Below are 17,386 nucleotides of genomic sequence, written 5' to 3'. Positions count from 1 at the left end.
TTTGTGTAATTGCTCGCTGTGTGCTCAGACAATATCATACAATACAAGTTGATATCATATTCAAGAGGAGAATGCATTCTGTCAGATAGTATAAATCATGCTATACTTACTTGTAGTCAAGTCTTTTAAATGAACAGAAACCCTCTCACATTTTTAAAGCAGCTACGAGCAAGATTTTCGATTGTTATTAACTCATTGAGTGCCATGGACGAACATGTTCGTCATTTCAAATAGTAACGTAGAGTGCCAAGGACGGACATGTTCGTCAATTGCGTTTTTTGACGGTGGGGCGTCGATCAAAGCCTTCTGCCTCTCCTGTACAAATATTATAGCTATTGGAGGTCTATAACCTATTTTACAGAACCCTTAGGTGGCGACAGTGCTCTCCAGGTTAACAGAAAGGCAGAGAAAAACAGAGAATAAGTCGTTGGGGAAACGGAAATCGCATCGCATCCGTATGCATCGATATGCATGAAGCGTTTTAACGTTAGATGTGCCTGCAGCAGGCAGCAGCCAATCTGCTCCCACAATTGAGCTCCTCCATGTCCGCTGCGCCAGCCCATTCGCATGATCAGCCGTTATTATTCTCAACTGGAAGCATACAGTAGTAGCCGGTGACAAACACGCGGAAAAACCTGGATGTCGCGCACCCTTCACAGTGCAGAGCAAACTTAGCAGAGAGCCACCTCCCATACAGGAGGAGTGTGCAGTTGAGGCGGGGCGGGGCGGGGGGGGGGGGGCACGCAGAGCAGCACACAACACTGACCCAGACAGACCCAGGCAGCAGGACAGGGTTGGCAAACGCAAGCCAGAATATCCGATGCCCACCAGCAGCAAATCAAGATCAGCAAGAAGCTGCAACCAGCAGCGCACGCAGGGGCCAGCGCTGCTGGTTGCAGCTAAAAATATTATTCTGCCAAACAAAATTCCCTGGCCTTCACTGTTTTATTGAAGGAAATTATTTTTGAGGTGTGACTACATCAGAAAATTAGCTTCAGAGTCAGTGATGTGTTTGAAATGTTTAATTTTACAAAAGGGCCATTATCTCAGCTTCTAGAAAAAAACTGCTCTTTTTTGTTAAATCAAGCTATCTTCTCCGGCTGATAACTAAAGAACGGAAAATGATATCAATAAACCTGTTTTTGCTGATGATAGAAAAGAGTCTCATCGTTCTTTTTGCGTGTTCATTGTTTACATAGTAATATCACACAATATTCTGTGGGCCTCGAGAAATCACTGAAAAAAGCTCTGAAACTCTGGCACTGGGAGCGTCCGTTCTCCAAAAGTGGCTGGCACTCAATGAGTTAAACAGTCTAAATTTAATATCGATGCATCACATCTTACCTCTAACAGTAGACGAGACCAACGCCGAGTAGTCTCGCTTGAACCCCGAGTGAATCGGCCAGTGTTGTCTTGACGATTTAGTCTGTCTGCAGCCGGGGCAGATCAGGAAGTGAAATGAAACGGTTTGCGGCAGCCACTTCGGCCATAACCACAAAATAACAAAATTACTTCCAAACAAACTGTTAGAATATAACGAGAGATGTTCGCGAGAGTAGCAAGCCCCTGCATGGCGTTCTCCGTGTTTATGGTCTGTTGCTAGGCAGAGCGAAACGGTTGAAGGCAGGCAGCTGCCGTGAACCGTTTCGTTTCACTTCCGGGTTTATCCGGCCCGCCGGTAGACAGACACAGACTCTATAATCATCAAGAGAGCAATCTCCGATTCACACGGCTTTGGTCTCAGCTACTATTATAGGTAAGATGTGATGCATCAATATTATAATTATACTGTTTTAATAACAATCGAAAATCTTGCTCGTAGCTGCTTTAAGCGGAAAAAAGTCTTAAAATCAGTTCTCTTAGAAAGTCTTTTCCACCATTTTATGTTCAAATGAGAGAGACACTTAGAGTGTATGATCTGTCCAGCATGTTGTGGCTAATACAGAACATCAAAATGTATTGATAATTTTCTGTTCAAAAGATACACATAGCCCTACTGTTGTGAAGGGTGGAAAAAGATGCTATGCTGAATAGCAATATCATATAGCTTATTTTGTGAGCTTTCATTGGATGTTTTCAGGGAACAAAATGATGGTTGTATGACGGAGATATTAAGCCTTAAACCATATAGGAAACTCATTTCCGAGTTCTGAATATGCGCAAACTCTATAACTTTGTGGAATACAGAGCATTTAGTGCAGCCTGATATCAGACTGAACTGTCAACTCGTTACACTCCGTTTCCATCTTCTATTCTGACATCGCCTCCATTCTAAGCGATTTCCAGGAGGGGAATCCCCCAGGGAATTCCATTTTGCCTAACCAATCACAGTGTTTCCCCAGAGCATGTGAGCAGAGTGGAGCGCTGATAATTACCGCTCCTCGTTCGCGGCCGCTCTGCTCCAGACCCGCTCCCCGCTCGATACAGATTTCACCCGCTCGCACTCACCGCTCAAAAGAATAAAAGAGATAAAAAGGCCAGGGTGTTTTCATTTGCGTTTAAACGCCTGGGCAACGGGCATTGCTCACTACAAATAACATGAGCTCAGCAGAGTCGGCTGCATGTTCGTTTCTCTTCCTTCTCGTCTCGCAGCAGCTGGCAAGAAAATAAGTGCGCGTGCACATGGCCCACGCACCGATGCATTCTGGTTCAAACATGTTGTGATGGAAACTGGAGCGGGACTGAGCGGGCGATCGGTGCCGCTCCAACTTTCGCTAGCTAGATTTAAAAGAGTAATAGGCCAAAACACATTCCTTTACTCGGCAGCAGTCTTATGGAATAGCCTTCCAATGGAACTGAAGTCCATAAACCCCTTCTTCTCTTTTAGGGCGGGTTCACACCAGAAAGTCCGGGTCCTTGGTTCGGGCCAGAGAAGAGGATGATACATTGTTTTGTTTTTCAGCTGGTTGGGTTTGCGTTCACAAGACCAAAATCCACTAGTCCTGCCCACACCAACCAAAGTCACGTGGGCAGAAATCTCCTTCTGTTATCCACCTTATTTTTGTGAGGCTCCGTCTAACTACATTAGATGGGCCAAGTGTCAAGCTAGTCATTGTGTCAAGCTAGACGTAACGGGGGAAGAGGACAGCAGGAGGAAGCAGCATGGAGCATCATGGCCGCGAAAAATAAGGTGGATTGGCCATACAATTTGTCGGGGGAAAAGTAAACAAACCCTGCCACTAGTCATTTTTGTCTGTTTGTGATGTCGCTGGTAACGAGACGAGATAAGCTAGCTAAGCTGCTACAGCTAGCAAGCAGCTTCTTCTATCGCGGTAGCTTCCAAAACAGGAAATAACCAAAGAAATCAACACAAAAATCACGTGCTTCCTCTGACTAGTCCGGGTGGGGTTCACACCAGAAATGGGCCGCTCCAGAGTTCGCTTGAGAGCGGACCGAGACCACCTCTCACAGGCGAACCAGAGCGCGGTTTTTAGTCCGCACCAGAGTTCGAGTAGGAGCGTTCACACCGACCCTACGGACCGTACTAAAGGGGAAAGGTCCGATAGACCGGACTAAACAAGGCTGGTGTGAACCCGCCCTCAAATCATCAGTAAAGAGCTGGATCGGGAGAAGCAGGAGCTGGGTCTAGATGTTGTCTTATTGGATTTTATTATTTTATTTTATTTTATTTATTTGACTGGATCTGATTATTTTATTTTATTCAAACTATTTTACTGTATTTTATTACGTGGCACACCCACGCATACCCACAGGCTCTGACAATGGTATTCTTACCATATACACAGTTATTATTATTAAGGACCACAATGGAAACAAGCTATCAGCTTTTTTGCGTTAATGGTGGGCTGATGTATATATGATATTGGTATTGTATATATGTTCATTCTCAATCAAATCTTCAATCAATCAATCAATCAAAGAGCAGAAGCAGCCCAAACTCAACATGGTGGAGTGGGCGTATAGGAAGGTCTGGACCCAGGCGGCATTTAGTGGGCAGTCCGCTCTTCTCTTCATTAAAGTCGAGCTGAACCCAAAAATGACTTTTCTTTTCTTTTAGTTCAAATACCTGGGTATGCAGTGCACCTATTTAATAATGTATGCAAAAAAAAAATCACAAAAATCTAATTCCTTTAGTTTTTCACACTTTTTCACATCAAAAGTTCATTTTTCAAGATTTCATTGATAACAGTAATGTACAGTTTGCTGACGTCACCCAGTACTATCAAATTTCTACCCCATTTCAACCAATCATTTCACGACATACAGCTGTCAATCAAATCTTCATTTCAGGATAATTTTCTCTCCCAAAAGAAAGAGAAAATGGCACCTAGTGCCTGTCATCTGGCAGAATTCCTATCCCATAAACTAACTACTAACTTGGCCAATTGTTAGAAACATGAACAAAAAACAAAAACTATAATCTCTAAGAATGCAAAGAAATGTAACTGGCTCGTTAAAACATGCATTCCAGGAAAATTATTTACATTTATAACGATAATAGCGCGCGCCTCCGAGCCTGACAGCCTCCCTGGCTGTCAGGGGTCGTCTCTCGGAGATTCCAGGCGGGCGGGCAGCACCCATGCATCGGATTGTCTGCTCGCTCCGCACGAAGCAGCCTGGCTGCCTGGTGCTCCGCAGATCCCACTCGCGTAGCACGACAACACGCTGAATCCCACCCGATTTGGGGGTGGAACACGCCAGGATTGGCCGATGCCAAAGCCAGTCGACAGAATTGTCAAATCAAATATTTGACAATTCTAATGAATGAATTCTAATGAATGAATTCTAATGAATTTGTTAATTCATGGTCCACCTCTCAATTTGTTTTCAGTCTGAAACGGACTCAGATGCACGTGACGAACTGGTTCACCTCGACTTTAAACATGATACTGGATAGGAAGAGAAACACTAGCAGTGCTCGTACTGAGAACGGGTCATTTGAAAGTTACACGGGGTGGGAGCCTCCAGCCAGGCGTCCTCTCTTCTCACATGTTCCCCCTCCACCCAGACTCTTTCATCTCTGCTGCCCTGCAGTGTGCTGGCAGTGGATAGGGGGACTCACAAGCTGGAGCACCTCCAGGGACATCTAACCTCATCAGGCCTGAACGTCATGACAGAGGTCTTCTTCAGGGCCCAAACGAGGATGATTTATTCATCCGCCCGGCGACAGAGTGGTCCACGCGCCTTTTAACCTCGCTAATTAATTTCAGCGGGGCGGTGAGGAGGGCGTGAGGAGGGCGTGGACCGTGTCAGAAGACAATTGATGGTCTCCCACACCACTCTCTTCTTTTCACCAGGTACCATTCAAATGCAAGATGGCCTCAAAGTTAGCCAGTAGTTTTCACCGTTTTATTTTCTAATTCATTCTAATAGCTTTTGGACACCAAGTCCGTATTTTCGTCCGAAATTGGCGCACGGAAGAAAAAAAGAATACGACCTAATTTGTGTCAATCATCGTTGACACACCGAGTCCGACACATACGTCCGTCATTTAAGTTTTCGGACGAGGTTCGATTTTCTGCGTTTTTCGCATCAGTCAATAGATTTTTGCGAGCTGGGACCCGTCTGTGTTTTCAGATGACGGATTAAAAAACACGCATACGAAAACAATCGGACTGTGTGTGCAAAGACCTTAATTCTCATTAGAATGAGAATCACTTTATTGCCACAATTATGCAAGATTACATAGGAGGAATCTGTATGCAGAGTAGCGGTCATATCAATATTTAGAGATAAAAAGAAGATATCGAAAAGACCAAATCACAGAATTGCAGGTGCAGTCCAATATACAGTATACATTAGGGGTGTCACGATACACTCAGTTCACGATACGATACGATACACAATATTGGGTTCACGATAACGATACGATATTTCAACAATATTTTTTTGCGATCGATTTGTAAGTTGAGGGGGCATCCTCCACGCTAATTTGAGTCATTTCACCATTTTCATCCTCCGTGTCTGTAACGTCCCTCGTCTGTTCAAACAAAGCAATGAAAAGGAGAGCGAGCATGCAATCAGATGCAGATCAGTGCCACCATGTTCAGCTTCTTTTTCTCACGATATGAGATTTCATCTCAACGATAGATATTATCACGTTTTGATATCGCGATATATTGTGGGACGATATATTGTGACATCCCTAATATTTAGAGATAAAAAGAAGATATCGAAAAGACCAAATCACAGAATTGGAGGTGCAGTCCAATATACAGTATAGATACAACATATCGCAACAAGCACGGACTGACCGGGACCAATGGAGAGAGCCCGATAGTGTCCAGATCAACTCATATCATCTGTCCTACAATATCACCCTATTTCAATCATAGAGAAAAATACTTTGCCTCTGAAATCTCCACAAGGATGCTTTTGTGAAATTGCTTCTTATTTTATTTACTTCTTTTAAATATAAGATTTAAAATCTCATTGTTGAAGTAGGGGCAGGATAAGATAAGCATTGTGCTTCTTCCTGCTCCTTCTCGAACATAACTATTGTCTTTCATATATTTTTTTATTATTCAAATGTGTTGTTTGTTTATGATTGATCTTTTACTGTTTTGTGTTTTATTGTTCGAGATAAATAAATAAATGAAATGAAATATCACCAACCGCCAAACGGAGCGGATGGGGGGCAAGATCTTTGTTTGAGTCCAATTCCCACCTTTGAATGAGCTCGACTTGAAGCCAAGAACGACAACACAGCTTTGGCTTTGAGTGTATGGAGGACCAAAGGCACACACACAGCAGCAACCCTGGCAGGCTGGCACCCCCATACTCTCACAGCGCCTCCCACAGGATATCTTGGGGGCGAAGCTTTTTTCCAAACACATGTAAACAGGATTAGCAAATTACCATGACCCCTGGATTATCTGTGTGCGGGTAAAAAATTAGGCTGGTTCACTGTTCCACTACCATGAAGGGAATCTGCATTAGTCCTCCTGAATGTGAGGTTTGGAGTGTGTTTTCCAGCAGCTTGGCATCATAGAGAGAGTGAACAGTGTAAATCCTCAATAGCTGGAACTGTTTTTCAAAACACGGACCACCACCCGCGTTTGCCAATCCAAACAACATTGAAGAAATCCCTGAGACATTGACTACGTTTACACAATATTCCACTATTATTCGGAAAATGACAATATTTTTTTTGATAAGGGTCATGTAAACAACATATTCCAGTTGCATTTTCCCAATTTGCCCTTTTTCCGAATTTAGCATTTTCCGATTAAGACACCTGGGTTATTCCAGTATTATTCGGGTTTTCGGAGGATTCTTTGATCATGTATACAGCGCATTCGGAATATGCGTCTCAATCAGGGTTTTTACCGCAGTTTGCGACGCATGTTGCCTGTTTGTGGTCAACTGATGTGTGCTAGAAAGCGCTATAACAGGCGATATAATCATAATAATCCATCATCTCTGGCATGCAAAAAGATCGGGAGGAGATGAGAAACATCGATTTAAAGAGAGAGAGAGTAGCCTATAGTGCCCAGTGCCCGCGGAAGTCCACAATGCTTGCGAGCCTGCGAGGTAATACTTTTTATGAAAGACTTGGATGCGCAACACCAAACTTTTCAGCAGCAAGCTGCTCCTGAAATGGACCAAGTGATGCTCGTAAGAATAGTGCTGCTCTGTTTATTCTCAACAGAAAAACTCTGCGGCTCCGCCTACCTGCATCTCTCTCTCTCTCCCCGCCTCCCTCACGTGTCGGGGAGGGCGAGCTACGGCTGCATGTAAACGGGAATATTAGTGGATTATTCAGTTAGTCGGAATATTGTCATTTTCCGAAAATGGGCAAAAAGCGGAATACTGTGCGCATGTAAACGTAGTCAATGATGAGAAGAGTCAAACCACAACAGCCCAACAACATCGAGGACCTTCATCATCTCAGAACAAATCTGGTCCACATCCGGCATGAGGCGAAGAGGGAACTCGCCTTCCTCTGCCGAGGAGATGGTCTCAAACGCTCCCTGAATCTTCCATCACTGCCTTCTGCCTACAGGAGGCTTGTCTACTCCATTTTGGAGTTCCTCAAAGTGCTCCTTCCACCACCTTACAACGATGTCCCTGTTTAAGGGCAATGTTTCTCCTAATTTTCCATAGCCTCTCCAAACTCCTCACAGACACATGCTGCCAGCCTTTCTGGGCCTGGTCGGTTCCTCTCTGCTGACTCAGGAACCCCCTCGGGCCAAACGGACACAGTAGGTGGCACCGGCTGCAGTAATTGTATCGTAGTGGACCATGGTCGTGAAGACAGAGCGGCGCCAAAGAGCGTAGCTCTCGATTTATCGCTTGATAGATCGTGGATATAATGAGCCAAAATGAGCTTTCAGAGGTTTTGGAGGTGACTCGGGCCCCCAGGCTTTTTTGCTTTGGAGGTAGTACTGGTCATGAGGACTGGGAGGAGAGACCCCCATGGTAGACCCAGGACTATCTGGGACATCTCCCAGTTGGTCCTGGGAGCACCTATAGGGATTCCCAGCCACTCGGGGGAAAAAGGACATCTGCTCTGCTTACCATGTCGCCACCACAACCCTGACCCAAATAAGCGGCTATAACTAAATAGTAAAATGGTAAAATGGCCTGCATTTATATAGCGCTTTTATCCAAAGCGCTTTACAGTCAGTAGGTACATTCACCCATTCATACACCGATGGCGGCAGGTTACCACGCAGGGTGCTGGCACACCAACGGGAGCAATTTGGGGTTCAGTATCTTGCCCGAGGACACTTCGACATGCAGACTTGGAGGAGCCGGGAATCGAACCACCGACCTCTTTTATCCAAAGCGATTAGTGACGACCTGCTCTACCTCCTGAGCTACAGCCGCCCTGCAGGTTATAGGTTTGTGGTTTTCTAATTGATGTGTGAATTACAAAGTTAGCTACTGTGTAAGTATACATGCAAAAGTAACAATCATTACAGTCATTTCCGACAGCTTATAGAGGGAGTGGGCAACTATTTTTCATGGGGGGCCACATGAGAAACCCAGATTGTTACCGGGGGCCGAACAAATATTGTCATGCCGTAACCCATGGCTGGGCAACTTTGATGATAGAGAGGGTCACAAAAAATGTCCTCACCAGGTTTTGCTGACGGCCGAACGGCGCCAGCGTGAAGAATTTGGTGCATTTGAAGCCAGGTTTAGAGGAATAACTCATTTAAATTAACAGTTGTGATGTCATTATTCAGTCTTAACCACCAATATTTCATCCTTTTCTCACTCACTCCTATGTCACCACCTGCTCTCCCTGCAGGGCTTGAAATTAACTTTTTTCACCACCTGCCAATATGGCTGCTAGATTTTAAAGTTACCAGCCAATTAGAATTTCCACTAGCTGAAATGTTTTTCTTGAAATAAATCAGAATATGAGTGGGTTAATTTAAGCATAAGTATCAGTAAGTGGCCCGGGATGATCAAAGCCTGTGTTGAGGGTCATACGAACAAAAATGCAGTCTTGAAGCTAAATAAATCCAAAACCAATGAGTTAATTATTTAAATTTATACTTCAATGTAGCCTTTTAGTCATAAAGATTATTGAAAGATATTCCATATTCCAGACTGAAATGCAATAACAGAAGTGGAGTATTGGCCAGAATGACATGAACATTTGGACACTTATTCAGCGGGTATCTTGCATGTTGCTTTCAGGTGCACTGTAAAAAAAAAAAAAAAACGGGCCGTATTTTGCCCATGTGTGGCTTATAGCTTCTGCTTTCAATTGAGAGTAAAGACAGAGGTTAGGTTAGTGATACAAAGAACACACTAATGACTGTGTCGATATACAATCCTTTTCATATCACACAGCAGCCCTACAACCAGTGTGTCTTGGTCCAGTACTTGACATGTGTGCACTGCACCACCAGCAAACGTTGCTACAGTACAGTACACACTGTACTAACGCTGTACCTGCTGTAGTCAGAGTGTAACAACAGCCCTCTCACCTCGTACTCCTGTTTAAAGCCGTAGCCCTCGGCGGTCTTCATCTGGTTGATGTGCTGGAGGAGGTCGGCCACTCGGACGGCAGGGTGCAGCTGCCCCGTGTGGTACGGAGAGGCCTTGCGTCCGCACTGGTGCCTCGGGGAGCCTCCTAGCAGGCTGCTGGACTCATTCACTGAACTACGAGCGTCGCCTAGCACCACACACACACACACACACACACACACACACACACACGCACACACACACACACACACGCACACACACACACACACACACACACACAGACGCACACACACGCACACACACACACACACACACACAAACACACACACACACAGAGTCACATTCCCAATGTCAGTGTGACTTCATCTGAAATTCATGTATAATACAGATCACAATACTGTATACCAATATAATCCAAACATAATATAAACATAATGTACATTACCCTGAAAGACGATGTGTTAACTTCCATCAGTGTGTGTTTAACACACATTGGTTGTCATATATTAAAGCAGCTACGAGCAAGATTTTCGATTGTTATTAAACAGTATAATTACAATATTGATGCATCACATCTTACCTATAATAGTAGACGAGACCAAAGCCGTGTGAATCGGAGATTGCTCTCTTGATGATTATAGAGTCTGTGTCTGTCTACCGGCGGGCCGGATAAACCAGGAAGTGAAACGAAACGGTTTACGGCAGCTGCCTGCCTTCAACCGTTTCGCTCTGCCTAGCAACAGACCATAAACACGGAGAACGCCATGCAGGGGCTTGCTACTCTCGCCAACATCTCTCGTTATATTCTAACAGTTTGTTTGGAAGCAATTTTGTTATTTTGTGGTTATGGCCGAAGTGGCTGCCGCAAAACCGTTTCATTTCACTTCCTGATCTGCCCCGCGGCCGCAGACAGACTAATTGTCAAGACAACACTGGCCGATTCACTCGGGGTTCTGGTGGTCTCGTCTACTATTAGAGGTAAGATGTGATGCATCCATATTAAATTTAGACTGTTTAATAACAATCGAAAATCTTGCTCGTAGCTGCTTTAATAACGCATAATGACACATAATAAATAACGTGTTAAGAAAGTATTGTTTGTGATGCAGATGTGCGATAGGGTTTTTCTCTGGGTATCTCTCTCTCATTATAGATTCTATGTACAGGTGACAGCAGCTTTGTCTTTGAAGATGATCAAGATCTGAACCGCCTTGAAAATGAACACATCTCTCGTTCCTTCTCTGGGAGGCTGACAGTGTTTAAGAAAGAAGATCAAGACAACGGGAATCTGACAAGAATCACAAATGAGTTCTGTTGCTGCTTTCAAATGTGTCATTTTAACAACAACAACAACAACAACAACAACAACAACAACAGAATCTCGTGAGATTCTTGGATTCTTTGTGATCGGCTGCAGGCGACTAAATCATGTAAAAATAATTGATCATGTGAGCTGATCATGTGACCTTTCAGGATGCTTCAGACGTCTGTAGAGTGAATGAGTGATGGTCAATAAGATGACCATTTGAAGGATGGTGCATGTGCGTGTGTGTGTGTGTGTGTGTGTGTGTGTGTGTGTGTGTGCGTGCGTTCGTGTGCGTGTGTGTGTGTGTGTTAGGGATGGGGCCGATCCGATCCAATATCGGTATCGGGTGCCGATATGGCACTAATTCACGGCTCGGAATTGGATTTTTTTTTTTTTTTTTTTTTTTTTTGCAATTCCAGCGCAGGCCGCACAGGGGGCGCTGGCCGTAATTTGCCCATGTATAATAGTATCCTTCTTTGCCTTGTATATTTTCTTCATTTTGTCTGCTTTTTGCAAGGTATATTCAAAAAAAATCTTTAATTGGCCAAATCTTTGCCAATACTGTATATTCAAGAAAAATATTGGTATCGCCATAATATCGGAATCGGATTGGAAGTGAAAAAAGTGGATCGGTGCATCCATAATCTTGCGTGCGTGCATGCGTGTGTGTGCGTGTGTGCGTGTGTGTACAGTATGTGTGTGCGTGTGTCGCAGTGCATTATTCGTCTTACTGCGTGTGCCGCAGGTGTGTGCGTCCATGAAAGAAAGCGCCATTCTTTCATCCTCCTGCAGGGTGCTCTGGTCTGTGAAACTCCGCTCCATAGAGCCCATGTGGCTCTTCTCCTGCCGGTAGGTAATGGGGGTCTTATTCATGTTGACCGGTTTCCTGTGAAAGAAATATGAGGGAGAAGACGGGGAGAAGTGGAGACAGAGCAGAGGAGGAGGAGAGAGAGAGAGAGAGAGAGAGAGGTGGAAACATGGAGAGAGAAGATAGGAGGAGGACCAACTGTTAGACCAACTGCTACGTTGCCTCTACAACTTCCAACATGGCGGTCAGAGCACAAGCATGTCGGCTATTCACCTTATTCACCACGCCCACTTTTTCTCTCTTCCGCGTTCGACGCAACGTATTTGTTCTTCCGGTTCAGCGCTAGTTGGCGGCCATTTTCAAAATAAAACGTCAGTATGAATGAAGTTTGGCAACATTCAGAATTAAGCTACACTGCGGCCAGCTTCAGTTACATGTTCATAACGTTACTGCTGCGAGGAGCCGATGGCTGTACCCGGTCGGCATTTAACGTTAGTTACAAAAGCACGTCGACAGTGTTTTCTCACTGCCAGTAGCCTAACTACAGTAGGGTTTGACAGATAGCTAGTCCACAGTCAGCGCTCCCGGTCCTCGCTGCTTGTTAAAGATTTCCAAATAGGCATTATTCTGATAAACTGGTCACATATATGTTACGTTCTCACCCGACAAATATTAAAACTTTAAAACAGTTTGGGGTTTTTTTTAGCTTGAAAACAGCTTTTTGGCAAGTCTAAAAATGACTGCGGTAGGCGTACTCTACTTCCGTGTTTAAAACCGGAAAGGCGATTACGAAATGACGTCATGCAGAAGCGTCCTTGTATGGGCAAAGAATAAGGTGAATACGATGGACCACAAAACGATGGCGAAAGAAAAGAGGGTGGAGTCACTTACGGATAGTAAGAGTAAGAGTAGTAGTCCCTTCTGGCAAGTGTGCAGGAGGAGGAGGAGGAGGAGAGACAGAGAGTCAAGACAAAGAAGAGATGTGAGATGCAAGCAATGCCAGCCGAGGAAATGAGAACCAGAGCCCGAACGATACTGGATTTTGGAGGCCGATGCCGATACCGATATTAGGGAGTAAAAAAATTCCGATATCGATATATCGGCCGATATTCTTATATTAAATATACACATTATGTTACACAATGTTTTTGCAATGATCCCTCAAATATCAAACACTTGACAAAGATATGACTTGACATGACTTGAGATATGTAATGTAGGCAGGATATTTTACAGCTTATCAATCAACTTTATTGTCCAAAATGACATCAATGCAATGAAACAGTAAACCAAACTGGGAATTTAATAATTATAAATAAAAAGAAATACAAAAACACAAATAGAACAAATATAAAATATAACTTGAGTTAAGAAAAAAGATGAAATATACACAACATGCTGTCTATAACTTAAAAAATACGGAATAAAAAAATATCGGCATATCGACCGATACCGATATATCGGTTATCGGCCGATAATATCGGTGGACCGATATATCGGTCGGGCTCTAGAAATGAGAACCATCTTTGTCGTGAGCTTGGCTGTGCGGCCGGGCGGCCATGACACATGCATATACAGTATAGTGAGCGGGTGCTGACAGACCAAACCACAGCAAAGCAGAAAGTGTGTCTCTCCATGTCTCAGTGTTACACTTCAATGAGTAAACCATGTGGCTAGCTGCCACAGCAAATTTAGCAATCGACTCCCCCGGCGCTAACGTCACGGCGGCTTAGGACAGCAACCATTGGACTAATAAGACTAACCCACTTTCAAAATCAACATTATTCAACAACTGTATGTGCTGTGTCAGCACATTTCATAATGATCGCTGTTGTAGCCCTGAGCAACTTCTCATTTGGCACGGCAGAGGTTTTTCTAATTTAATGCATTAGATTTGGTGCAGGACGGGGTTAAGCCTCGCTCCAAACCTCCCCCTCAGGCTAACAGTTGCTGCTGCTAAATCAAAATGATCAGATGATCTACTATAGACCTGTGGGATCACGCGCTAATAATCTAAGCACACCTTTTCCCTCCCAATTAGCGCCTCATTTAAGGGTCAGCCCTCCCGCTCGGCGTGCCTAATTAAGTGGCTAATTGTATTGCGTCCGCCTTTAATTAAATACTTCACACTCAGATAAGCTCTGCGGATGAGGGTTGTTTTGGTCCCTCTGGCGCAACCATAATGGGAATTAAAACAATACAACGATGGCTGTGGCTCCAGTCTCTTCCCTAAAAACAACCGTGCCCTTTTCGAAAGTTCAGCAGCAAATATACAAAGTGATTACCGTACTGAACTGTTCCAAAACCGTTTTTTCCAAAAATGTAAAAAGAAAAATAAACAGGAGAGGAGAGAGAGAGATGTGCGATGCAGTGCATAATGATGTGTGGGACAATCTCTGCTAGTAAACAACAGAAAAAGGTCCCCTCTGTGCTGCACCTTTTGTAGCTGCAGGTATTTATTATATTTATATTTATTCGAAAAACTATTCTAAATTTGCACAGAGCAGTTTACAGCATCAGCAGCCGCTCACCCTTTCTTAATGATGATGATGACCGCGCCCAGCAGAAGGATGAGGACCACCAGACCCCCGGCACACACGCCCAGGATCAAGCCCATCTCCTCAGAGTGCTGAGACACCTCCAGAGCCCGGCGGTGGTCCTTGCAGGCCGCTGGCGGGAGACAAAACACAGATTGATTGATTGATTGATTGATTGATTGACTTTATTAATGGATATAGAGACAACAACAAGATCCAAGGGATAACATGTCAAAGTGAAAACACTTATTTCCAACATGGTCCCCGATGTTCTAAAAACAGGACGGACAATAACACAAAACATATAATCATCTAAAAATCTGTATCAAAAATCCCCATCACAAACATCAAATTGATTTAGACACCAATAAATATGGTACTTGAAAAGAAACCTATCCTAAAATCATCCATAATTAGTCACACTCAAAATTGCATTAGAAACGACATAAACACACTTACTCCAGAGAATAAGACAATCATCACAGTAAAACACATTATACTCACAGGACCCGCCTACATTAGGCCTACTAACCTACCCAGTCACTTTGCTCCAGAGATGAGCAAGGACCCGACCTCTAAAAACCCCTCTAGACTCTGAGAGTTTGATGCCTAGTGGAAGGCTGGTCCACAGTAACGTCCCTTAGGACGGAGCTCAGTTTGAAAAGAGCCGCAGCACAAAACCCATAAAGGAATAAAGTGGGAGGTGAGGAACGCAGCGACTGATTCACAGAGAGGTGGAGAGATATTAGAGTGGACCTACATAGTAGAGCTGGGCTCGGGCTGAATTTTCCTTACCGAACCCGACCGAGCCCGTCACATTATTAGCCGAGCCCGGCCCGGCCCGACAGGTGTCAATTGATAATCTGTCCGAGCCCGGCCCGAACCCCCTCCCTGATTTTTTTCCCCCCTCGGAGCGCAGCGAGCGCATAATTCAATGAGTCTGTCCAGCCTATAAACAGCCCTATATAATCCCAAACCAAAATCAGTCCTCGTAATTCAAAGCAGTCAATGATTAATACGTAATGTACAAAGCAAAGCACCAAACAGCCTAATTCGTGCGTGCCGTGCACTGCCCACACAGTCCCACATCGCTGAAAGAAGTACTGCACGGTGTCCGCGACGGGGTTCCTCTGCCTTTCCGACATGCTGCCACTCCGAACGTTAACTTCCATTATTCGGACTGGTGGTCGTTCACCTTAGAAGCCGCAATGCCGACCTTAGGTTTAGGCGTGGGGGTGGGAGAGGTTAGGTTTTGGGTTAGGGTCTGGGGGAGGTTAGGTTTAGGCATGGGGGGAGGTTAGGTTTGGCGTGGGGGCTGGGAGAGGTTAGTGAAAAACGGGGAATATAGACCCCCTTTCTGAGTGCCGATATTTCGGAGTGGCAGAACGTCGGAGTGGCAGCACGTCGGAGTGGCAGCATGTAACCGTCGTCGACACCAGCCGACACGCAGCTGACTCCGGGCAGAGCAGCAGAGTGCATGTCTGGGCGTGTTTCATTCGATGCCTTCAGGTGCTTTCATTAACTCATTCACTGCCAATATCTGACTGGCATTTTTGGCACAGGCCAAGTATTTCCATAATGTTTGGTCATCTTTCAAGACCCACAGTAAATTCTGTACTAGGACTACAGTGATGTCCAATACCTCGAAATGAAGATCTAAGTCTCTACTTTCACCCCCAAAAAGAAAGTTAGCTTTTAGCATGTTCTGTACTCTACTTATAACCCTTTTTATACACCCCATGTTCACCAAAAAAGCCTGTCTGGGAAGAGAAAAGGGAGAAAAAAGCATTTTTGTAAAAGGGCACAATCTCAGGCATAACTCACTCTCAATTCTTTTATTTTGAACTGTATTGACATCAGACATGTAAATATTATTCGTTAGGACACAAATGACAAAAAAAAAATATATATATATATATATATATATACACACATGAAGTGCTTTTTTTTTACATTCAACAATACAGTTTACTCGGTGTGAGTGTGCAGACAGACAGACAGACAGACAGACAGACAGACACACCGACAGACAGACAGACAGACAGACAGACAGACAGACACACACACACACACACACACACACACACACACACACACGATCCCCCTTTTAGATTTATAACCCAACATAGGATAAGCAATAACCACGCCCTGTGGCGCTGGGATTGGCCAGGAGCAACACTGGAGGGCACGCAGCCCAGCGATTTCATGAACCAACTGAAGAGCTCTTGAGAAGGACAGCGGGCTGCTGTGAGTGCCTTCTGCCCGCTGCTGCCTAGCTGTTCCTGTGTTTATTTTTGATTTGTTCTGGTACAGCCGTCCTCGTCCATGTCTCCCTGTCATATCTATGATCGTTCCCGTTTTCCCCTCGGCTATTCAACACGTCCTCACCGCCCTCGCAAACTGATCGATCATTTCCTCATTCCTCCGATGATCAAACACATCTCTTGATTACTTTCTCCCGTTTTCTCCTGGCTGGCACAGAGGAAGGCGACTCCAGCTCGTGCAGCGCGCCGAGGGCGTTTCAATGGCGTTTCTCCTGTCTGCACAAGGAAGCGTTACCCGTTCTCTGCTTTCCCTCTTGCTCAATTTCAAAACAACAGCTGCGGTATGTGTTTGATCGCGTGCTGTCGGCTACCCTTTGAAGGCAGGGACCTGTGTCTGTGTCACAGGCTGGGCAAGTGTTTGCTGCAGGCGCTGCACCAATAAAAACAAAAACACGTCAAACACGTCCTTGGCGGGGAAGGCCATTGCTGATAACACGTCAAAGACGTCATTGGCGGTGAATGAGTTAACGTAGTAAATTAGCTCAGGAGCTGATGATAGATT

General features: G+C 44.7%; 1 protein-coding gene across 2 annotated transcripts in view; it reads right to left on the bottom strand.

Moving 5' to 3' along the window:
- The window catches only part of ptprub (protein tyrosine phosphatase receptor type Ub), a 372,529-nt gene that overhangs the window by 55,811 nt on the left and 299,332 nt on the right, over positions 1–17,386 (bottom strand). The window contains exons 14-17 of one of the 2 annotated variants that reach the window (XM_083662513.1): positions 14,555–14,693; positions 12,915–12,944; positions 11,947–12,101; positions 9,909–10,096 (exon numbers count right to left, since the gene is read on the bottom strand). In XM_083662513.1, the coding sequence (XP_083518639.1) occupies positions 9,909–10,096; positions 11,947–12,101; positions 12,915–12,944; positions 14,555–14,693 (512 nt within the window). The remainder of the gene's footprint in view (positions 1–9,908; positions 10,097–11,946; positions 12,102–12,914; positions 12,945–14,554; positions 14,694–17,386) is intronic. The other variant, XM_083662512.1, reaches the window with a different exon arrangement.

The sequence above is a fragment of the Poromitra crassiceps genome, assembly GCF_964638095.1.
Source record: "Poromitra crassiceps genome assembly, chromosome: 29".
Lineage (NCBI taxonomy): Eukaryota > Metazoa > Chordata > Actinopteri > Beryciformes > Melamphaidae > Poromitra > Poromitra crassiceps.
Note: the sequence above shows the minus strand (reverse complement) of the source record. Positions and strands in the feature narration are given on the sequence as shown.